Source organism: Sus scrofa, chromosome 14 (genome assembly GCF_054392235.1).
Source record: "Sus scrofa isolate SSC_HxYL_T2T_F1_AM1 chromosome 14, Sscrofa_HxYL_maternal_Yorkshire_Landrace_v2.0, whole genome shotgun sequence".
Taxonomy (NCBI): domain Eukaryota; kingdom Metazoa; phylum Chordata; class Mammalia; order Artiodactyla; family Suidae; genus Sus; species Sus scrofa.
The window spans coordinates 23,567,141-23,591,167 of record NC_139396.1 but is presented as its reverse complement, the minus strand read 5'-3'; the positions used below and the strand labels follow the sequence as shown (position 1 = coordinate 23,591,167).

General features: G+C 40.0%; 1 protein-coding gene across 12 annotated transcripts in view; it reads right to left on the bottom strand.

Annotated features, from left to right (window-relative positions):
• The window catches only part of CNTNAP3 (contactin associated protein family member 3), a 200,310-nt gene that overhangs the window by 85,903 nt on the left and 90,380 nt on the right, over positions 1-24,027 (bottom strand). For 7 of the 12 annotated variants that reach the window (XM_084994548.1, XM_021072822.2, XM_021072824.2 and 4 more), the window contains exons 5-8: positions 10,393-10,596; positions 9,551-9,726; positions 7,908-8,051; positions 3,328-3,589 (exon numbers count right to left, since the gene is read on the bottom strand). In XM_084994548.1, coding sequence (XP_084850674.1) covers positions 3,328-3,589; positions 7,908-8,051; positions 9,551-9,726; positions 10,393-10,596 — 786 coding nt within the window. The remainder of the gene's footprint in view (positions 1-3,327; positions 3,590-7,907; positions 8,052-9,550; positions 9,727-10,392; positions 10,597-24,027) is intronic. The other 5 variants (XM_084994551.1, XM_084994553.1, XM_084994552.1 and 2 more) reach the window with 1 other exon arrangement.

Sequence of the window (24,027 nt, the reverse complement as noted above, 5' to 3'; positions counted from 1 at the left end):
CTACCTACCTATCTATCTACAGACAGAAATACTGCATGGGAGAACTTGCAGAAAACACTCCAGAATATCTCCTTGAATTGGTGATCGATGTCATTCTCCATATAATACAAGACTGTTCTTAGTAAAATTTGTCATTCTAATTTAAAAATAAGATGTGAGCATTTACATTCATTTTCTACATCTCTGCATCATAATTCTCATCCTTCGTTCTTCTTCAGTGTGGTTTCAACCTGTCCCACTCCTGACGAAAGGACAGCCTGTTTCCTATTGTCAAAGGATGGGTGGAGACCAGAGAGCAGCTTTTGTATTTTTTTTTTTTTTTTTGTCTTTTGTCTTTTGTTGTTGCTATTTCTTGGGCCGCTCCCGCGGCATATGGAGGTTCCCAGGCTAGGGGTTGAATCGGAGCTGTAGCCACTGGCCTACGCCAGAGCCACAGCAACGTGGGATCCGAGCCACGTCTGCAACCTACACCACAGCTCACGGCAACGCCGGATCGTTAACCCACTGAGCAAGGGCAGGGACCGAACCCGCAACCTCATGGTTCCTAGTCGGATTCGTTAACCACTGCGCCACGACGGGAACTCCAGCTTTTGTGTTTTTGATGCGTGCTACGATGAAGAGGATGCTGGTTCTACCACACCTCTCCAGCCCCTCAGAAGGCCTCAGTCTGGGGGATGCCATGGTTCTGGGACTAGTGATGAAATATTAGTAATTAAAAGTTGTGAGTTATAACGGATTAACAGTGCTGTGCTGAGGGTTTATAAGCGTTATAGCCCTGGGTTCTCCCCATAACTCATGTGAGTGTCGTTTTAAAGATCAGGACCCTGAGGCTTCAGGAGAACCAGCAGCCTTATCGAAGGAGCAGGGGCGGATCTGGAAGCTTGCACGGGACGGAAGTCCTCTTACACAGCCCTTTCATTTGCTTAACTCAATTTCTTCTAATGACAGAGGATAATGACTGTAGAAGTGGAGACAATTTAGCCAAGTGTGGAACTGTGTCCCTTCTTTCATAAAGAGAACATCGAGAGTTCCCTGGTGGCTCAGTGGGTTGAGGACCTGGCATTGTCACTGCCATGGCTCAGGTCATTACTGTGGTGTGGGTTCGATCCCCGACCTGGGAACTTCCGAGTGCCTTAAGCAAGGTCCAAAAAAAAAAAAAAAAGAGGGAACTCCATCAGTGAACACACACACTCCTTTTCTCCCCCTTACCCCCCGCCCCGTTGCTTCCACTTTTCCTCTCTTTCCACAACCCCCTCCCTTGGCCCAGCCCTAGAGACAGACATGCACTAGATTATACACTTTTGGTACATATCTCCACTTCTTCAGAAATATCTCGAGGCAACTATTAGGAATAATTATCTAAAACCTGGAAATTGGCTAAGAGGTATCTTTTCGATGCCATGCAATGAAATTTATTTCAACTGGGTAAATTGTTGGGTACTTGATACAAGATTTAAAATGAAAAGAAACACAACTTGCCTATTTTTCATCTATTTCAAATGTATAAAAGATTCTCCTTCAGAGACTACTAAAGCAAGGATCAAGAGAAATTTACCTTTGGTTTGCTTCTGAAAAATACCACATTACACTGTAAAATCTTAAAAATTGGAACAATAAAAAAATTATGTAATGTTTTGGTGTCAGCTTACCAAAAATTCAACAATTAATACATGTGTGTGTTGGGAGGAAGGGCAGTGTGTACCCACATTGAAACAACAGTAAAAAGCTATCTCTTTTAGTTCATATTACATGTTAATTATAAAGCTACACAAACCAAAATTTAGACAATTTACTGAATCTGAGTCGACACTATCAACTCAGTTCGTTTGATGCTGACATTTTTTTATTTATATAAAGAAAGGAAAACTTAATTTCCATTACCAGCTTCTTTTTTTTTTTTTTTTTTTTAATTTTATGGCCATATCTGGGTATACGGAAGTTCCTGGGGCAGGGATTGAATCTGAGAAGCAGCAGTGGCAACGACAGATCCTTTAACCCACTGCACCAGGCTGGGGATCGAGCCTGTACCTCCACAGAGAGCCAAGCCACTGCAGTTGGGTTCTTAACCCACTGTGCCACAACAGGACTTCTTCATTCCCAGCTTTTTAGTCTGAAACTAATAACCACAGGTCAGGAAGACATTCCTTCTATATTCATCATGAGCCTGCCTAGGTTTTACTTTGTATTGGTTTCAAATGCAAAGCAATCCCTGAAGTTCAAAAATAACATGACTCTAGAAAAGTTGAGTCTAGAAATAAACAGAATCTTTTCGGAAAACTACAGCAGAACATCCACCCAGTTATAAGAAGCCTTATCAATCAATCAAACAATCAAGAGCCCCCAAAGGGAGCACTGGCCCTGAGAAGAGGGGAAAATAATAATATTTTAAAAATCAGTATGTGTTCAAAGAAACCTGTTTTTCTCAAGACTACTTAGGATTAGGCTGATGTCTTCTAGCATTTCAGTTTACTACTAGTTACTAACCATAAACTTATAAATAATCTTTTTTTCCTCTTTTTCTTTTTTTCCTTTCTTTACATTGAAGTTTAGTTGATTTACAATGCTGTGTCAGTTTCGGGTATACAACAGTGATTCAGTTTTACATGCATATACATATGTATATATATGTGTGTACAAATATGTATGTGTGTATATATATATACACACACACATATATATTCTTTTTCAGATTCTTTTCCCTTATAGGCTATTACAAAATGTGAAGTATAGTTCCCAGTGCTCTACAGTAAATCCTTGTTGCTTATCTATTTTGTACACAGTAGTATCCGTTAATCCCATACTCCTAATTTTCCCCTCCCCCTCCCCTTTCCCCCCTTGGTAACCATAAGTTTATAATCATTTTTATTTTATTTTATTTTATTTTCCCACTGTACAGCAAGGAGGTCAAGTTATCCTTACATGCATACATTTTTTCCCCCACCCTTTGTTCTGTTGCAACATGAGTATCTAGACATGGTTCTCAGTGCTACTCAGCAGGATCTCCTTGTAAATCTATTCTAAGTTGTGTCTGATAAGCCCAAGCTCCTGATCCCTCCCACTCCCTCCCTTTCCCATCACAAGTCTATATAATCATTTATTTTTTTAACTTTTTTGATAATTATGCTGCGCTATAGGTAAACATCTGTCACACTGATTGACACACCAATGGCCTGACGTTATTTCAAAAGAAAAAGGAATCTAGTTCCCTCTAGTAGGATTATGAATATCTTACAGATTCCGTTGTTCATTTATATTAGAGATTGCCAATCTTTGGCTACATTAAGGAGGTACGGTCATGGCAAATACTGATGGGAGGATGTCTATTACCTGCTGTGACGTCCCTCGCTGGATGTCCAGGCTGGGAGAGATTCAGCTTGAGTTTTCCATCATTAAGAACAAGGATGAGAGCCCCTGACCTGTCCTGAAACTGACTGGTCAGCAACAGCCCTGCTCTGTTCCACGTTCGAAACTGGAACATGACAGACACTTTGTCCTCGCCGGAGGTGCCTGGCAGGGCCAAGTAACTCCTGGGGCTCAGGAAAGTCACGGGGACAGTTTGAGGGTGTGAGCAAGAGAAGGACACATTTCCCTGTGAAGGCAGTGAAAGAGGTGTTAGGGAGGCACAAGAGGGATGTTTCCATTTCATTGACAACAGATTTTCCAAGACTTGCAAAATTTCTTGGCAAGGGTCTAGCAAAGGAGGACTTTAAAAATTAGGCTTTCCCATCAACCTTAAACCCGAATTCATCTAACAGGTCCTTCCAAGCAAAGCACTGTTCAGCAGGGCAAATTCATTTCAGAGTCTCTTGGGAACTGTCCGTCTTCTCCATTTTTTAGCATGTGCAAAGGAGTCCTGGGCCACATCTTCCCAAGCCTTGTGCTGGGTGTGGGATACCACAGCACGAGAGAACGTTTTCTTCCCGATGGTGTCTGATGCTGTTATCCAATGTGAGGGCCAGCACCAAAGATCACCTCCTTCAAGAGCTTTCCTGTACTTGCTTGGTTATGTGAATGTGATTATGAGAGTGTCACTCAGGTGACAGGTGCATCTTACTCTAGGTGGAAGATGGGCTTCTTTGTGTCTGAAGAAAAGGACATGGCCGGGCTGGTCATGCCATAGCAGGGTGGCCTCTTCTTGGAAGCTCACATAGACGAAGTCACACAGTGGGGGTCACCCAACCCTAAGGTCTGACCTGCTTAGCAGGCTGTTTTACTTTTCTTTTCTTTTCTTCTTTTTTTTTTTTTTTTTTTTTTTTTTTTTTTTGCATTTTAGGGCCGCACCCGTGGTATATGGAGGTTCCCCAGGCTAGGGGTCTAATCAGAGCTGTAGCCGCCAGCCTATGCCAGAGCCACAGCAACGCCAGATCTGAGAGCCACATCTGCAACCTACACCACAGCTCACGGCAACGCCGGATCCTTAACCCACTGAGCAAGGCCAGGGATCGAACCCGCAACCTCATGGTTCCTAGTCGGATTCGTCAACCACTGAGCCAAGACGGGAACTCTAGGAAAAGCTATCTTTAATCGTAGTGTTTGGATGGGAAGGACTTGAAGTAATTCCAATTAAGCTCTCTATAAGAATTGTTCCTGGGGCTGAAAATTTTTCATATGTTGCAGATGGAAGAATACATGCCTAAATACTGCCCTTCCTCTCTAAAATATATCATGCAAAGAAAAACAGAGAGATGCAACTCAACTTACCAAAGAGCAAAGCATACTATAAAGTCACCGTAATCAAGTCACTGTGCTATACATACAAGGATAGACATAGAAGTGGAACAGATCTGACAATATATGTAAAGTTAGTATGTAATGAAAGTTATGATTCAACCATGTGGGACAAAGGTGGGGTTAGTTACTAAATAGCATAGGAACATGGAGTCTTCCTGTGCTGCAGCAGGTTAAGGATTCGGCATCGTCACTGCAGTGGCTTGGGAACATACACGTGCTGCTGTGCGCGGCCAAAAAAATTGTGTAGGAACAAATGGATATCCATCAAGCAGAATATAGAAATGACTCCTATGACAGATAAAGAATAAATTTCAGGAGTTCCCGTCATGGTGCAGCAGAAATGAATTCCACTAGGAACCATGAGGTTGTGGGTTCAATCCCTGGCCTCGCTCACTGGGTTAAGGATCCGGCGTTGCCATGAGCTGTGGTGTATGTCAAAGATGCGGCTCAGATCTGGTATTGCTGTGGCTGTGGCTGTGGCCGGCAGCTGTAGCTCTGATTAGATCCCTAGCCTGGGAACCTCCATATACCGTGGGTGCGGCCCTAAAAATACAAAAAAAAAAAAAAAAAGAATAAATTTCAGACAATCAAAGACATAATTAAAAAATAAATATTTTGTCAGAGAATATGACCAGGCACCTATGACATTGTTTTAGGTTTTTGTGCAGGTAGGTATTTAGGTATTATTTTAGTGCAGGTGATAGTAGTTTAGTTTGGGAAAGAAAGGATGACGAGACAGAGGCATCTGATACGTATATTGAATTCAATATATTTATCAAATGCTATCCACCATCAATATAGCAATAAGCTTCATTGTTGTAGAATATCTGAAGGAGATTATATAAAGATCGGCTATGCAAAAATACTTGGGGAAATAAATATTCTTGATGCTTAGGATGGCTGCAATTTTATATATTTAAATTCACAAATACCCTTTGTATTTCTTACATACAGTAAAATCTCATATATATATATATAGAGAGAGAGAAAAAACAAAAAAATAAAAATAATTTATAAATAAATAAATAAAACTAAAAATTCTTACAGAAAATCCATGAGACCATATATAGGTTATAGGTTTTAGAGACATTCCAAAGCTGTAAAGCAATATATACACATATTGACAACATACATATAAAAACTTTTATATAGTCAACATATCATGTAATGTTTAATATAAAATTGATAGGCGTTCCCTTCGAGGCTCAGTGAGTTAAGAACCCGACTAGTGTCCATGAGGATGCAGGTTCGATCCCTGGCCTTGCTCAGTGAGTTAAGGATCCAGCATGCTGACAGCTGTGGTATAGATGGCAGACTTAGCTTGGACTCGCGTTGCTATGGCTGTGGTGCAGGCCAGCAGCTGCAGCTCCAATTTGACCCCTAGGCTAGGAAATTCCACATGCCACAGGTGCAGCCCTGAAAAGCAAAAAAAAAAAAAAAAAAAAAAAAAAAAAAAAAAAAAAAAAATTGATAAACCTGAAAAAATAGATGGACAGTGAATGACAAAGGGTTATCTACCAAATATAAAACTCTCTTATGACAAAAAATTTTAAAAATTAAAATAAGAAAAAGGATAAGAATGGACAAGTCCAACTGGATAAGAAACAGGTGAAAAGAATGTGAATTCACCAGTAGTCACAGAACCGTGAAGTAACAATGACATATTAGTTTACATGCATTAAGCTGGCAAAAGTCTAAGCAAGAGATGTGTGATGTGTGTGGCTGGCTGAGATGTGATGGAAGGGCTCTCTCACAGATTCCTGGTGGAAAGCATCATGTGACAGTTTTTTGGAAAGCAACCCAACACAGTCATTAAAATGTAAAATTGTATAAAACTGCTGACCAAGACATTCTACTTCTAGAACTTTATCCCATCAAAATGAAAGCCCCCAGCATCTGAAAATAGATGTGCGACTGTTAACCTATAGTGAATTTTTTAAAAAAAGTAGGAGTTCCCGTCGTGGCGCAGTGGTTAACGAATCCGACTAGGAACCATGAGGTTGCAGGTTCGGTCCCTGCCCTTGCTCAGTGGGTTAAAGATCCGGCGTTGCCGTGAGCTGTGGTGTAGGTTGCAGACGCGGCTCGGATCCCGCGTTTCTGTGGCTCTGGCGTAGGCCGGTGGCTACAGCTCCGATTAGACCCCTAGCCTGGGAACCTCCATATGCCGCGGGAGCGGCCCAAGAAATAGCAAAAAGACAAAAAAAAAAAAAAAAAAATTAAAAAAAATTAAATAAAATAAAAAAAAAGTAGAGATAAAGCAGATGCTTTGAGTAGGAAATGGCCAGATAAATAGTCGTACACCTTCGTAAGGGAAAGTGATAGAAACATTGTAACACACAACTATTCTTGATAATGGAAAAGAATTTCCACAAGCTATTCCTGAGTCAGACAATCATGATGGAGAAAAGCTTATATAAACAATTCAATTTTTGTACACAATGCCAGATGTGGAGGCATATATATTCATAAGTACATGTGTGAGTGTGAATCTACTTATCTAAAGGGGGTTCCATTGTTATGGAAGCAAACAAGCAAGGATAAATGCCAGCTTAGCAACATCCCAGATTAATGGAGGGACTGAAGCCATGTGGAGAGGAGAAAGAGGGAAGGAAGAAGAGAAAAGACCTTGTAGTTGAAAAGAACTTTCTATGAGAACACTTTAATATCTTTATGAAATTATTCATCTGTTTGCACACCTATATAAAAATTAAACCAAATACGAACTAAAAAGTACAGTAGGCTCTCCATCTCGCAGAGTTCTGCATCCCTGTATTCCACCAACCAGGAAAATATCTTGGGAAAAAAAAAAAATCCTGAAAGTTCCCAAAAGCAAAACTTGAATTTGCCCTGCACCAGCAACTATTCACATATCATTTGCATTGTATCTACAACTATTTACATAGTGTTAGGTACTATAAGTAATCTAGAGTTGATTTAAAACATATAGGAGGATGTGGGTTATACGTAAATACTATGCCATTTTATACTAGGGACTTGAGTATCCTCAGATTTTGGTCCAAGGGAGGTCCTAGAACCAATTGCCCAAGGATACCCAGGGATAACTACACAAGTGATTTTTATCTTCCCTGCTCTCAGGGGACATATATTTTAAAGCTGAATCAACCAAACAAATTACGGGTCCCTTTTTTCTTAAACTTGCACATACTCTTTCTTACCATGAGGAGGATCTGTGGTTTGTGTTTCTTGGACAAATCAATGATATCCACTCCATTATAATAGAGATTTTCGAAGCAGCCATGAAAGTTTTTACGTGGGAACACCACTGATTTTCTATGTCCAGGAATCCCTCCAAAGCTGATCTTAGAAAGAAAAAAATGACATAAATAATAGTGTTTAATGATTTTCTGATTATCTGCCTAAACAGATATGATTAGCAGGCATAGTGATGATTGTTTCAAATCTATTTGGCTTTGTTTACATGATCATGTTGATTTCAAATGAGGTTTTAAATGCACATTCACCAATGCTTTATTACATCTGAAGAGGTTAAATACTCTTCTTACAATTTGCTACTCATATGGCTCTGTCATTTCTGTTAATGGGGAATATTGCATCTTTATGTTCACGATAAATCTTGATTTGTGTGACAATCCAGTCTACTGTGACAATATTGTACTTTATAAACCTGACTGTAGAGTCCTGATTTTGACCATGACTGTGGTAGGTTAGAATAATAAAGCCATTGAGAATATCATTCAAGACCAGAATCTCCAGCTAGTCTCTGCTGCTGAGGACACCCAGACCAAACGGATGCTGAGATTTGGTTTGCTGGCAAAATTAGCAAATGTAGCATTTCCGTGTAGATTAGACACAATAGGCAACATGCAGAAAATACTGTTAGGCTTTTAAAAATCCCAAGAAACACTATTCTGAGCTGTGTGCATTTGGCTCTCTTCTTACTTAAAAAATCAGGTTGGAATATATGCTGATTCATTCTCTAAGTTAGAGAGCTAATTCTGTTTAGGATTGCCCTAAAACACAAAGAAATCTCCCAGGTAATATTCACAGCCAAACATGATATAATACAGAAAAACTGCAAAACAGATGCACTTAAAAATGTTCCTCAGGGGAGTTTCTGTCGTAGCTCAGAAGGTAATGAATCCGACTAGTATCCATGAGAACACAGGTTCAATCCCTGGCCTCACTCAGTGGGTTAAGGATCTGGTGTTGCCGTGAGCTGTGGTGTAGGTTGCAGATGTGGCTTGGATCCTGTGTTGCTGTGGCTGTGCCTGTGGTCAGCAGCTGCAGCTCTGATTCGACCCCTAGCCTGGGAACTTCCATATGCTGACGACAAGACAAAAAAATAAATAAATAAAATGCTCCCCAGGAGTTCCCTGGGGGACTTGTGGTTAAGGATCTGGTGTTGTCATTGCTGTGGCTCAAGTTCAAACCCTGGTCTAGGAACAGATGCCAAAAAAAAAAAAAAAAAAAAGTTCCTATTTCCTAAATTTAATGACTATTTACTCTCACGTGAAGATTAACATCTGCAAAGGATAGGCTGTCAATAGTGCAAGCATGTATCTCCCACTGTATGACTAGCGTCCACAGGAAGTATTTTATCAGAATTCTGAATTAAGAGAAAAGGGAAATTCTCTAGAAGGTTACATTGCATTTAAATGATAAAAATCTGTAATACTTAAAAAGTCAGTTTCAGGAGTTCCCCGTGGCTCAGCTGATTAAGGATCTGGTGTTGGCACTGCAGCGGCTCAGGTCACTGCTGGGGTGCGGGTTCGACCCCTGGCCCAGGAACTTCCATATGCCATGGGTGCGGCCAAAAAAAAAAAAGTCATTTTCACACCTCATAATCAAGATCCAAATAACTGGACCCTCCCTTCGCCTGGAAATGATGAGTGTGCGTGTCCACAGTGAAATTGACGTCTGTGTTGAGGAGCTCAATGAGGACGGAATGCCAGTGCTGGTCATCCAGCAGGCTGCCCAGTGTGAGGGTATCAGGGGAGGGCTGGTTAGCATCGCCTGGAAAGAGAGGAAGAAGAAGCGCACCATTGCATGCGGTTCAATGTCATGATTTCTCTTATGAGGTTCAGCATTTCTCACAATCACCCTTTCCTTATATCCTTTTTAGCCCCAAACCCGTTCAGCTGCTTTTCTCTCAACCTTAAATACAATCCTCCTTTGATCTGGTGTAACACCTTCTATCTTTTTTGTTTGTTTGTTTTTTTATTATTACTCACTGAATTTTCATTTTTCTTGAAATCACTTTCCTCCTAGGACCTCACTCATAGGACCACTTCAAAACTCTACACTAAGCCACTCTAGTCTTTATATTATCAGTTTATTTGTTAAGCATCGACCACTGATGTTATACAATTATCAAGCTATAAGACTTTTTAACACAAAAGTTTGTATGTATACAAGTATGAGTGTATACATGCTTTTTACATAAAAGCGTGTACGTATGCTCAAGATACATACATGCAATGCTTATTAAACCTCAACTGTAGGGCGACCAGGCCTGGACAATTCCAGTCTTCAGAGTAATTATTTATAGGGTCTGCTTTCTTTCGCAAAAGCATTCTGGCTTCAGGATTAAATTAGTGACTGAGCTGTAAAATAAAGCCATCACAAAAAGATATTCTCATTTACACAGTATTTTCAAAAACACCACCTTGCACTTTTTACCTGAATTAAGGAATAAGATGAGTTTTCCTTTAACTAACTCCAGGGTGATGTGTTTGCCATTTTGTCCTTCTCTGTGCAGCAGGACACCATTGTTCTCTCTGGTTTTAAATTTCAGAGAAATAACATCTTGGTCTGGATTCATGGATTTCTCGTGAAATGTGTACAACAAGGAACTTTTCCCATCAAAATTCACCATCTCAGATCCTACAGGGGAAGACATTAAAAAGTGGTCTAAGAATAACATATTCTTAATCGTGCATTGAAATGCGTATGACAACACACCCATATGCATACACAGTCTATCTCTGGTTTGTTGAACATGGGGGAAGAAAAACGACCGCCCATTTTCCCTTGATACTGGGAGTCGATATACCTAAACTCCACGGTTTGCCTTTTCTGACCCTTTACCCAAAAAGTATCATCTAGAAATATTTCTGTGGATTAATTCCAATTGCTCTCATCTTTTATTGGCCTATTTTTATCCTGTGAAAAATGAAAAAAGGAGTTGAAGGTGAAGTCAATCTCCCCTGAATCCAATTTCCCTGTATATTTAACAATCATTCAACATTTCCATTTTTCTGAAAAGTGGTAATAGTTCTCACACACTGGCGAGAGGTAAAATGCCACTGTCACTCAATGTAAGTGGCTTAATTGTTTCTGAACTAGCATCTTGAACTTTAATTCTCACATAAGTGGTCACTATAATATAGTTTTGTCTGGCTGTGAAGGACACCTGTAAAGACACCAGATATACTAAATACTACTGTAAACTCACAAGTAAAAGGAAATGATTGTGCCTTAATAATATATTTGTGTCATAAACGAAGGTCCAAGAGAAAGCTGATAAAGTATAAAGATGATGTTTTTCAAGCCAATGATAGATGTTTATTTAATTTCACAAAAAGTTGTGGCTAATGTATGCTTGCATTTTATTCAGATTAAAACGTTTACAGAAAATCCTTCATGTTCACAACTTAAAAGAAGCACCCCTTTTATGTACCTACCTTTTGAAAATTCAGAAGTTTGATTCACAGATATTGTGTAAAATACATAAACCCCATACTCCGTCTATAAATCCTATAAGCAAGCAATCATTCTTTGCTGCATAATTAAATAAACACGCCTGATAAAAACATAACTTTGTCAAATTCAAACGATGTCCCTTAGAGTATGAGATGGCAATAAACGAATGACAACCTGATAACAAAGAATTTAAATGCATTCACTTTTTTGAATATTTTTCTGTTTTATTGAAGTAGAGTTGATTTACAAGGTTGTGATAATTTCTGCTGTACCACAAAGTGATTCGGTTATACATGTACACACATCCTTTCTCTTTCAGATTCTTTTCCCACATAGATGACCACAGAATACTGGGTAGAGTTCCCTGTGCTATACAGCAGGTCCCTGTTGGCCAGTCATTCCATACACCTCAGTATGTATATGCCAATCCCAAACCTCTAGTCCATCCCTCCCTCCCACCTGTCCCCTTTGATAACCGTAAGTTTTACAAAGTCTGTGAGTCTGTTTCTGTTCTGCAAATAAGCTCATTTGTATTCTTTTTTTAAGATTTCACTTATAAATAATATATGATGTTTGTCTTTCGCTGTCTAACTTCGCATAGTATGAAAGTTTCTAGGTGCACGTTTTTGCAGTCCAGTTTAACTATGCCACTGAAAGGCAATGATAATAACTAAGGCTTATTTTTGCAGTTAGCTAATAATTTTTTTTCCATAAATGATTTTGCCAGGATTATTCGGATCAGCTTTTGTCCTCATCTTCCCTGTTGCTGCTACTGCTTTGTAACAGCAACATTGATCTTCTAGAGATCAGAATCTCCTGGAGAGTTTGTTAAACATGAATGGCTGGGCCCCTCTCTCAGAGTTTCTGTCTAACCAGGTTAGGGTGGGAACTGAGAATCTGTACTGCTACCAAGGACCTGAGTTTTATTGATGCTGCTGGTCTATGACCATATTTCAAGAACCACTGCTCTAAAGCACCTGAATTATATTTTCTGGAACATTCCCCTCAGGCAAAATGGAGTAGTGAAAAATTTATTAGGTGATAGCAACACAAAAGTATGGCTTTAAAACTCTTTTGTCCTAATGTTTTGACTTTCTTTCTAGTGGATCACTAACACTGTACCTAGAACAATTAACCACATGTTAGTCATCAAATTATATCTTATGAGACAGATTCCACATGTATTTTGACAGTTTTTTTTTAAGCCTAAAGGGACTAAATTATAATATAGATATGGAGCAAACTGAGTATTAGCAGAACCCTTTAAAAATAATACATCTTATAACAGTCCTGAGAATTTAACTAAAATCTTAAATGACAGTAAACTTAAGCTCTTGTGTTCCTGTCATGGTGCAGCAGAAACAAATCTGACTAGGAACCATGAGGTTGCAGGTTCCATCCCTGGCCTCGCTTAGTGGGTTAAGGATCTGGCATTGCTGTGGTTGTGATGTAGGCTGGCAGCTGCAGCTCCGATTAGATCCCTAGCCTGGGAATCCCCATATGCTGCAGATGTGGCCCTAAAAAGCAATAAATAAATAAATAAAAAGGAAAAAAAAGCTTAAGCTCAATGTAAGAGCTTAAACAACATAGATAAAATTCAGAAATTGCTTTTAGAAGTTCAGAATGGTAAGCTGCTCCTTCCCTTCATCTGAAATCATCCACATCACTCTGCAGCCTGTTATGGTACAGTCCCGTGTGCTAATTTTTTAAAGATTTGTTAAAAATAAGCTGGAAAACAAAGAATAGGTGGCTGGGAGCCCATGTGCCTGCAAAGCCTAAAATACCTGTTGGCTGGTCCTTTCCAGGAGAAGCTTGCCATCCCCTACTCTGCAGAACCACCCAGGGATGGTTACTGTGCCTGGTTCCTGACCACTGAGCCACAGGAATGGGCTCACAACCAGACATGTTTCAATCCTTCTTTAATTTAAAAATTGAAAACCCTATTTTATATAGGAAATCACAAATTTCATTATTTTAGTTGACCTTCCTATTGCATAACTCAATACACTTTGTGACTATTATTGATATATATTTTATAAAGCAAAGAATGGGTCAATATTTCACCTCCTGGCTATATATTTCTGTGTAGAATATAAAAGATTAGTTTTTAACACAGACCATCTTCCATAGCTTCAAATTCTGCTTTGGCAAGGATTCTGCTTTGGCAAAAATAATTAATGACAGTAATAATAATAATAATAATACAGTTTTGTTATTAAAGGATCATTTTCTTTCCATCTTCCCTCTCCCCCACTGCCAACCTAATTTCCAGCCATTCCACAGGTACAGCTCATGTTCAGTTGCTATTGATATAGCATCTGCTAAATATCACACACTCTGCTGGATGCCGGGAAAAAACAGAACAGGATAGACATGGCCCAGCCCTTCCAGAGCTGACAGTACTTCCCTCACTTTCTCACTTTTACTACCATGAAAAAAAACACACTGCACCTGTAACATCCCAACGTCTTACTGTGGGTTGCTAGGAAACTACAGTGACAAGGGAACAGCATACAGCTTAAGACAGAAATAGGAGAAAGACAGCTCCTTGATGAAAGTGTTTGGAAAGAAAGAATGCAAAGAATCAAGTAATCTAATGATTGTACGTACCATCACCCAACACACTTCACACAGAACTGACAAATAGGTACCAGAAAGCTACCGACCATGGTTCCAAAAATGGGCTACTCTGTTAATCAAGAAGCCCTCCAGGTAAGTCCACGCCATAAATAAGAATACACATAATCACAATATGATTTATAACAAGACTATTTAGACTGGAAACTCAATTATAGGCTTCATCAAAGAGAATTCATTTTATAAAATGTCATGTACTAATAAATGTTCATACATCAACCTGAATATTTGAAAACAAATCGGAAGTCAGTAAACATATTTTTTAATTTAGTGCTAAATACTCAAACATGATTTGTAAAAGCAATGGATTATAAAATGTAAATTTTTTTAAAAATAATCACATTTTAGGATAGAGAGTACTTTGCTCAGTCAGTCAGCAGCAGTGAGCTCTCCAAGTATGAATGGGGGAGAGCCCATGTCTCCCCGCCTCCCACTGGCAGTCCCCCTTGAGCTTAAGCTCCACTAAGCAGCGGCTCCCTTGACCCACTTATTGTTGATCATGGTGTGACCAGAGAAGACAATTTTCAAGTCTCAGTACTTACTGGTCATGAATGTTTAGGTGACTTTGTTTCCTCCAGTCTATCACCATAAGATTTTTGCTAGTGGACCATTGTAAGAGCAAATAAAAATTTTTAAGTTCACAATGAATACAAATCATGCACTATATTTATGTGAATGAAAACACCAAAAATGTATTAAATCAGCACTTAGCATCATATTTATCTTTTATGAGAAACCTTCATGAAAAAAAATTTCGTACGTAATTCAACTACTTAAATAATTAACTATGGGACTGTACAGTAACAGAATGCAGCATGATGTGCATGATTTCAGAGGAAGGCAAGGAGCTAACATTCCAGACTTCTATTTGACACAGAAGTCACTTATTATTCATTGAAATAGGAAGTAATCGTTTCCTTATCGTGACTTCAGAAATTATATTCCGGAAAGAGTAAATGTGATACTTTGTGGAAAGTAAGAAGTATTTCCCCAGTTTTAAGACACTTTAACTTATAATCCTCAGTTTGATTAACTAAGATTATACTTTGATAATTGCATCACTAACAATATCATTAAAGAACACCCCACACATACTTGCCAATTAGGGAAGAAAATCCTTTTCACTAGTAGTGAGACTCAATTTGTGCTGATATATTTACAGCCTCTGGATCTGGTCCCACCAACAGCCCTTCATAACACAGAGGAGTAGCTCAGAGAAAGGACTGTGAAGTTGTCCTGTAAGGGTTCGAATTCTGGTTCCAAAGCAGAAAAACTTAACCTCTCTGTGCCTCAGGTTCCTCACCTATAAAAGGATAAAGAAGCCTCTCCTTCTCAGCACTAGTATGAGTGCTACACAATTTAACATCTGGACAGTGTGCACAGCAGTGTCTGAAATACGGTAAGCCCTCAATGGACACTGGCTACATCATTACTATTAGAGCACAGGGCAAAGGCAAGGAGGTGCAACCACAGTTAACACTGCATTTACAACGTCTGCTTCTGACCAAGATGGAGTAACAAGGGCCAGATTTACTGCCCCACTCAAAGCAATCAAAAATAAAACAAAACAACGATAACAAAACCCAACAACAACAAAAAAGGAAATAACAGAAAACGATACGTTTTAAGATATTTGACATCTCAGGGAGGGGATGGACTGGGAGTTTGGCGCTACTGGATGCAAAGTATTACATTTAGAATGGATAGTCAGGAGTTCCCGTCATGGCTCAGTGTTTAATGAATCCAACTAGTTATCCATGAGGACAAGGGTTCAATCCCTGGCCTTCCTCAGTGGGTTAAGGATCCTGTGTTGCCATGAGCTGTGGTGTAGGTCGCAGATGCAGCTCAGATCTGGCATTGCTGTGGCTGTGGCATAGGCCAACAGCTACAGCTCCAATTCAACCCTAGCCTGGGAACCTCCATATGCCACAGGTGTGGCCCCAAAAAGACAAAAGATTAATAAACAAATAAATAAAAATAGAATGGACAAGTAATGAGATCCTATAACACAGGGAACTACATCCAACTCTTGTGATAAAATATGATGGAAGATAACAGAAGAAAAAGAGAGTTCCCGTCATGGCTCAGTGGTTAACAAATCCAACTAGGAACCACGAGGTTGCAGTTCAATCCCTGGCCTCGCTCAGTGGGTTGAGGATCCGGTGTTACCGTGCGCTGTGGTGTAGGTTGCAGACACGGCTCAGATCCTGCATTGACTGCTGTGGCTCTGGCACAGGCCAGTGGCTATAGCTCTGATTCGACTCTTAGCCTGGGAAACTCCATGTGTCACGGGCGCGGCCCTAGAAAAGACAAAAATATATATATTTTATATATATATTTTACATATCTATCTAATATATAATATATCTCAGGATAGTGATGCCTGAGAGGAGAGACAAGATGACCCCCACCACTGCCTGGGGCACTGCCAAGCAAGAAGGAAGAACTGGGGCAAAATTCAGCACATTCTCTGAGTAGAGGAGACGGAGTCAAGAGTCTGGTAAGAATAAAGCATCTGGAATCCACAGGCAGAATTTGGAAAGAAGAAAGATGAACAGAGAACACTGGGGATCCTGCAACACAGCACTTGAGTATTCAGCAAAGAACTGATCAATACATGCCATAAGGAAACTCATCAAGGCTGGGAAAAGAACTGTCTGAAAGGATTACTAGGGAAATAGTGCCAACATGCCCATGAGGTTGGGAACAGTGCCCATTCTTATCATGCAGGCTGGAAACTTCATAATTCACTGACCTTGGGCAGAGTACTCAGCAGGGTCTAACCTCACTAGGAATCCCTGGACTACACACTACTCTGTTATGGGCTAACAAATTTCAAAAGCAAGACCTAAAAGGTTCAAGTCCCTTCAATTCAATGTGTCCTTGAACTAAGGTCAAGCATATAAGAATATAAAAATATCCAACAAGGTAAAAATCAAAATGTCTGGTTAAAAATTTCCAGGCATACAAAAAAGTTGGAAGTAGTACCCATATTTGAGAGAAAAAAAATCAATTGAAACTTATAGAGAATTGACATAGGCAATATAATTAGAAAAGAAAGACATTAAGGTAGTTATTATAACAGTCATCCAGGAGTTCCCGTCGTGGTGCAGTGGTTAACAAATCTGGTTAGGAACCATGAGGTTGCAGGTTTGATCTCTGGGCTTCCTCAATGGGTTAAGGATCTGGCATTGCCGTGAGCTGTGGTGTAGGTTGCAGACGCAGCTTGGATCCAGCGTTGCTGTGGCTCTGGCGTAGGCCGGTGGCTACAGCTCCAATTGGGCCCCTAGCCTGGGAACCTCCATATGCCACAGGAAGCAGCCCTAGAAAGGGCAAAAAGACAAAAAAAAAATAAAAATAAAAATAAACAGTCATCCATACGTTCAAAAAGTCAAGTAGATACCAGGAAAAGTGAAAATTTCAGTGTCTACGTTGAATGGGATTACTGGCAGATTAAACACTCAGAAGAAGAGATTAGTGAACTTGAAGATAGCAACAGAAATATTCCAAAATGAAATAAAGAAAAAAATAATAATTTAAGAAAATAAATAGAACTTTAGGAAAGTGTGTGACAAAATAAATCAAGTAGCCTAATGTACACTTTAACTAATAGATAGCAGTAAAGTCCCTTAAGCAGAAGAAAGCTGGGGGAAGTTAGAAAAATGCTTTAAGAAGCAATGGCTGAAACTTTCTAAATCTGATGAAAACTATAACATACCAATCCAAATAGCCCAACAATCTCCAAATACAAGAACAGAATAAAACAAAATTGAAGTACATCAGAAACAAATAGCTCAACAGCTCAAAAGCAGGTAAGGAAAAAAAGACATGTCATGCTCATAGAAACACAGATACAGATGGCTGCAGATTTCTCACCAGAAAGAACACAAGTAAAAAAAAATAGCAGAGCAACATCTTGAAAGTATTATATGAAAAAAAATGTCACCCTATAAGTTTCCACTGAGTGAAAATAACTTAACAAAAATGAAGGTGAAAGAACTTTTTTCAGACATACAAAAGCTGAAAGAATTTCTCACTGGCAGATCCACACTATAAGCAATGTTTAAAAGAAGTCTATGAGGGAGTTAACGAATCCAACTAGGAACCATGAGGTTGTGGGTTCGATCCCTGGCTTTGCTCAGTAAGTTAAGGATCCGGCGTTGCCGTGAGCTGTCATGTAGGTTGCAGTTGTGGCTCGGATCCCATGTTGCTGTGGCTGTGGTGTAGGCGGGTGGCTACAGCTCCCATTGGACCCCTAGCCTGGGAACCTCCATATGCCACGGGAGCGGCCCAAGAAATGGCAAAAAGACAAAAAAAAAAAAAAAAAAAAAAAGTCTATGAGGCAGAAGGAGAAAGATACGTGGAAATATGGATCAATACAAAAGCATGAAGAACACGAGAATTTAATATGGAAATTATTACCTAGATTTTAAGTGCCTTTTAAAAATAACTGAAAGGGTGAGACTTCTAAAATGGCCAAGTGAGATGCCTGGCAAATCCTACCTCCCAATAGCAATGATAAAACTGGGGAAAAAAGTCAAAAATAAAACCTCAAGGACACTGGAACCTGACCACAAATATACAGAATATCTAGAAGCATATATTCCAGAAAATCTATTGGAACTCAATAAGAAGAGTGGGAACCTGTGTTCTTTTAGCCAGAGGCTGCTCCACCCCTAAGCCCTTGGCACCAAACTTCTACCAGGGCTGGGAAGCAGAGCACATAAAAAGTTCCATCCCTAGGGGCACTGTCAACAATAGCTGTCTCAGTGACAAGCAAGAGCGCCAACACTGCAGCAATTCAAGGCTGGCTGGAGCAAAGCATCGATGGACTGACCAGCCAGCCACATAACAAATTTAGAGGAAACCATAGGGACCAAATTTAGACCAGTGATCAGGAAATACAGCTCTGAAGGGAGACATTTAATCGATGACCTGAATGATGGGATGTAGACAGACTGGGCGAAAAACTTGGAAAGAAGCATTTTAAGCCAAGTAAACCGCTCATACAAAGAAAAGAGTTCATTGGTGAACCTGGGTTTGCATTATATGGGTAAGTTGAGTTGGAGAGATTTGAAATGGCTTAGGGTGTAATTTGGGGATAGCATACTTAGAATTTGATATTCTTTAGATGTGTAGGGACATGGATCTATCAAAGATGTATCAAACATGTAGCCCACGTTTCTAGTGTAAATTCCTGGTGAATGATGTAATCATTTACCAAGACAGGGAAAACTAAAGGAAGAGTAGGCTTGGAGGGGTTGGGGTGAAGCCAGGTCAGGAGAGCAGTTTGGACTCATTAAGTTCTAAGTACTTATGAGAAAGCAGTAATTACTGATAAGAGATTGCTTCTGTTTTCCTAATAATTGGTCCTATGGTCCACCTCTCAGATTTTTTCAAACATCACAGGTCATTTCAGGCTTAAAATTCTGGTAACAAATTATAACATTTTAAATGCATAGAAGCAGGAGTTTCCAGTGGCTCAGTGGGAACAAATCTGACTAGTATCCATGAGGATACTGGGTTCTACCCCTGGCCTCACTCAGTGGGTTGGGGATCTGGCATTGCTGTGAGTTGTGGTGTAGGTCGCAGATGTGGTTTGGATCACAGCTGAGTTGCTCTGGCTGTGGTATAGGCTGGCAGCTGTAGCTCCTATTCGACCCCTAGCCTGGGAACCTGCATATGCTATGGGTGCAGCCCTAAAAAGACCAAAAAAAAAAAAAGAAATTAAATACATTAAAATAACATTAAACAAATGCCTATTATGTACAAAAAATGAGAGACTGTTCTGTTTCATCTGATTTTAGGGTAATATTATCTTTCTTTTTTTGCTTTTTAGCACCTCACCTGCAGCGTATGGAGGTTTCCAGGGTCGGGGTCTAATCCAGGCTACAGCTGCTGGCCTACGCCACAGCCACAGCAGCGCCAGATCTGAGTGGTATCTGTGACCTACACCACAGCTCACAGCAATGCCAGATCCTTAACCCACTGAGCAAGGCCAGGGATCTAACCCAAAACCTCATGGTTCCTAGTCGGATTTGTTTCCACTGCGCCATGACAGGAACTCCAGATTTTAGGGTTAATATTATCTTAACTTTAACATTTTCCTACTTAATATTTAAAAAAAAAAACCACAAGGCTATATTATTAAAGTTTAGAGAAATTTATCATTTTTACCCTTAAATAAAAATCTACCTTCAATTCATAGTTGGATATAAACTGAAGGTAAGAAACCCATTCTCAAATTTAGCTGGTCTACAAAGAATAGACATTTGCCCTCACCTGCACTGGCCCCTTAGCACCTGGAGGACAGAAATTGTGCCTTATTCATTTTACTCAGCCTTGCATGGGATAAAAGTTCTGGAAATAGGTATTGAATTGAACTAATACTTTTTCTAATCTAGTTTGACTATTTTCTACTTTCTCCATAATTGAAATGGACAACAGAGATCAGCAATCTCTCCTATGACTAAAGACCACATTAGCTTCCAGAGTTTTTCATCAACACAGTGACAACGTCCACTTTCATCCTATGTTCTTCCATTCCTATTCATGCATTTTCTGACCTGAAATCTACTTACAGTAGAAAACACTGAACAGAAAGGAAGTTCCATCTGCATGCTTTTCTCTCAATATTCTCTTCAAATGCTTCAAAATACACAGGCTTTATTTCTATAAATGGTTGACAACAGGCTTATAAATATTGACACACACTGAAGTTGTTATCTAAAATCTACATTTTTTTCAATGCAACCGTTAATGTCTTTTTTAAAGTAAATACAAGATTTTAAAACAGGCAATTACATGTTCTATTTCCTTTTCCTCTTCCCTCCTAACCCACTTGATTTCCAATGCCTGAGTTGATGCAGGACTAGGGGGATGACGGGCAGACCCCCATGGGGCTCACCGTTTTGGGCCTATCTCCTCCACCTTCCTAATAATTCATGCATACCTTCTCTCCTTTCTGCCCTTGTCCCTCCTTCCTTTTCTCTCTTATTCAAAAAATGAACACAGTGATAAACATATTGTTACATTACAACAATGAAGCTAAAACAACACAACATGACAAGAAAGGTGCGAGACGACAGAGGAACACTCGAGATTGACACTGAGCATGACCATGGGAGAGTCAACGTAGATGGCAGGAAAGAAGGACTAGAAGGGACCCAAAAGATGAATGACGACCTTATTCAAGCAACAAGGGCGGATCTGGGGAGAACCATCCAGGTGTCTATGGCTCTTCAGAGACCTGTGTTGAGGAAGTCAACTCAGAATTGAACAGACAGGCTGTAAATGCTGAAAACTTGAGAAAGTGCATGAAAAATCAAAGAGGGATCTTTTTAGAGTGGAATACAAAGCTCAGAACAAGTCCATAGGGAATGCTGACACTGGGGGATGGAACTGCCAAGAAGGGAATGTGAGGAACCTTGGGGCAGACACTTGGCCTTGGGGTGCAGGTCATCAGGGATGCTAAGGAGACGCCACACACTCCATTTCTCCTCTAGAAATAGGGGAAGGGCTTTTCAGATAGTGAAAATGTATATCCCAGGCCGGGAAGCTGTGAAAATATGCAATGTTTACAGGAATAGCAAATGTCATTGTAAATGAAATGTGAAAAGATGAAACTGAAAAGAGAAGTTGCATCTATGAGATATTATATGCCAAGATAAGCAATTTGGACATTCTCTCAATATCAACAGAGCAGTGAAAATATAAGTGGAAAAAAAAAAAGATAATAATGATCATTTTGAGCTATAAACCATATCACATTAAGTTACTGCCAAAAAATAAAAATGAAGAGTGCTATGCTTGAATAATTATTAATGATAAGAATGAAGACAAAAAGAGCCACTACTATTAAGGGATGTATTTTGTGTTGTTTTACAAATAGTGGTGATTATTTTCCGTTTGCATTTTTATGCTAGGAGCCCCCTGTGCCCCAACAGCTGGTGTTTGTTGAATCTAGGATGCATGCAGGTTCCATGACAGCTGCACTGCCAACTGGCCCTTTCGGGGATCAGGTACACAGCTTTGATCTTCCTGGTACCGACCTCTAACCCAAGAAACCAGAGTAATATCTTCTCACGAAGAACATCAAGCTAACAGCAAATCCCCATCAAAGAGCATGTTCTGCTTTGAAGTCAGTAAACCTGAAGTTGTTTCCAGAGCAATGGGGGAAGGAAAAGCTAATTTCATGGGATCAAAGAGAAACTCTAAATATCAGGCATCCTAGCGATTGCAGCAGTGAGCATACCTACAGATCCCAGAAACAAAAGGACGGAAGGAAATGGCCAAAGGGAAAAGGGGGGAAAGACTGATGGCCTTGCCACACCACCTATGCTAAGTGTGCTGGGGACCCATAAACACTAGGGGGCAAGGCAGGGTTAGGAAACAGAGCAAAAGTGGACTATTAGGAAGAGGAATGAAACCAAGGCAGAAGGTGACCCTGAATGTGGGATGGGTTTCTTGGGTGAGCCCCACCTCTAGAACCACCCCTTATCTGGAGGGTTACCAAAGAGGAAATGATATTATTGCTATTCAACAGATCACTGCACCCTCGCCATCCCTATCCCATTAGAACCCTAAATTCCTGCTCCCACAATTTATATATATCATTCCCTCCTACAAGCATCCTCCCTGCCTCCTCACTCACCACTCAGGCCCTTTACTTTGAAAACTGACTGCCTTTTGTTTTCCAACCCAACCGACTAACCACTCTATTCCCCTTGCCCCGTGTTCCTGTGTTCCTGTTACTCGGTTTTGTATTTGTTTTGTACCATTTTATGACTTCTCATAAAATCCTGACAAAGAAATAAATAATTTTAGAAGGTTCCCCCACATCCAACACAGTGCTCTGCAAATAAATAAATTTATATATGACAAGTGAGGGAATAAAGAAATGAGTGACTGAACAGTATGTCAGTTATGAAAACAAAATTAAGACAAAAAGAACAATAGTTTTAAGCCCTAGATCCAATATGTAGTAACTCTTACAAACATAATTTCTCCAAGGTTCAGTTTCTTTCTTCTCTGAAGCCGTGAGGTTACTGCTGTACTGAATTCATTCGGTTGGTCTGGGAGTTAAATGAGAAAATGTCTATAGGAGGTGAGATCTGACACATTAAATACCCTCGTATAAGGAAGACCTCATTGTTACACTTCCCTGCAAAGCTAATGCTCCGATCAGGTATGGAGTAAGTTATGACCAAAAACCCAAGATGCTCACATCCAACTTATTCTCCAGTTTTCTAGAAGGTTAGCTTAATTTTTTTTTTTCATTTTGTGTTAATAAATACTAGCATATTCAAATTATCAAAAAGGCAGCTGAAGAGTTGATTCCCCATATATTTCATCTAATGCTTTTATGCTTGTGTTTTATGCTTACATTGGCTGCCTGGTTTTTCATTGTTGTTTGTTTGTTTGTTTGTCTTTTTAGGGCCGCACCCGCGGCATACGGAGGTTCCCAGGCTGGGAGTCAAATGGGAGCTGTAGCTGTCAGCCTACACCACAGCCACAGCAACTCGGGATCCGAGCCATGTCTGCGACCTACACGACAGCTCATGGCAACACCAGATGCTTAACCCACTGAGCGAGGCCAGGGATCGAACCCGTATCCTCATGGATCCTAGTTGGGTTCCTTAACCGCTGAGCCATGAAGGCTGCCTGTTTTTTGTTGTTTACTTTTATCATCAGTGGAGAGGAGAGGGAAGAATAATACATACATGATGATTGAAAGAAGATTCTACAGTGATGCAATAGAGGGAGAAGGGAGCCCTCTTGGAGTATGGAGAACTCGGGACACCAGCAATCACCTGTGTCCCCAGCACAAGTGTCATCCCAGTGTCAAGACAACCACCCATCACAATAAATGACTGTTGCTGGTCTGAACTTTGTTAATCTTGTGACAGGCCCACTATAAAACAGGTACTTTGCTGACCTCTGAGAATGCAAGATTCCAAGGCTCAGATCAGGCCC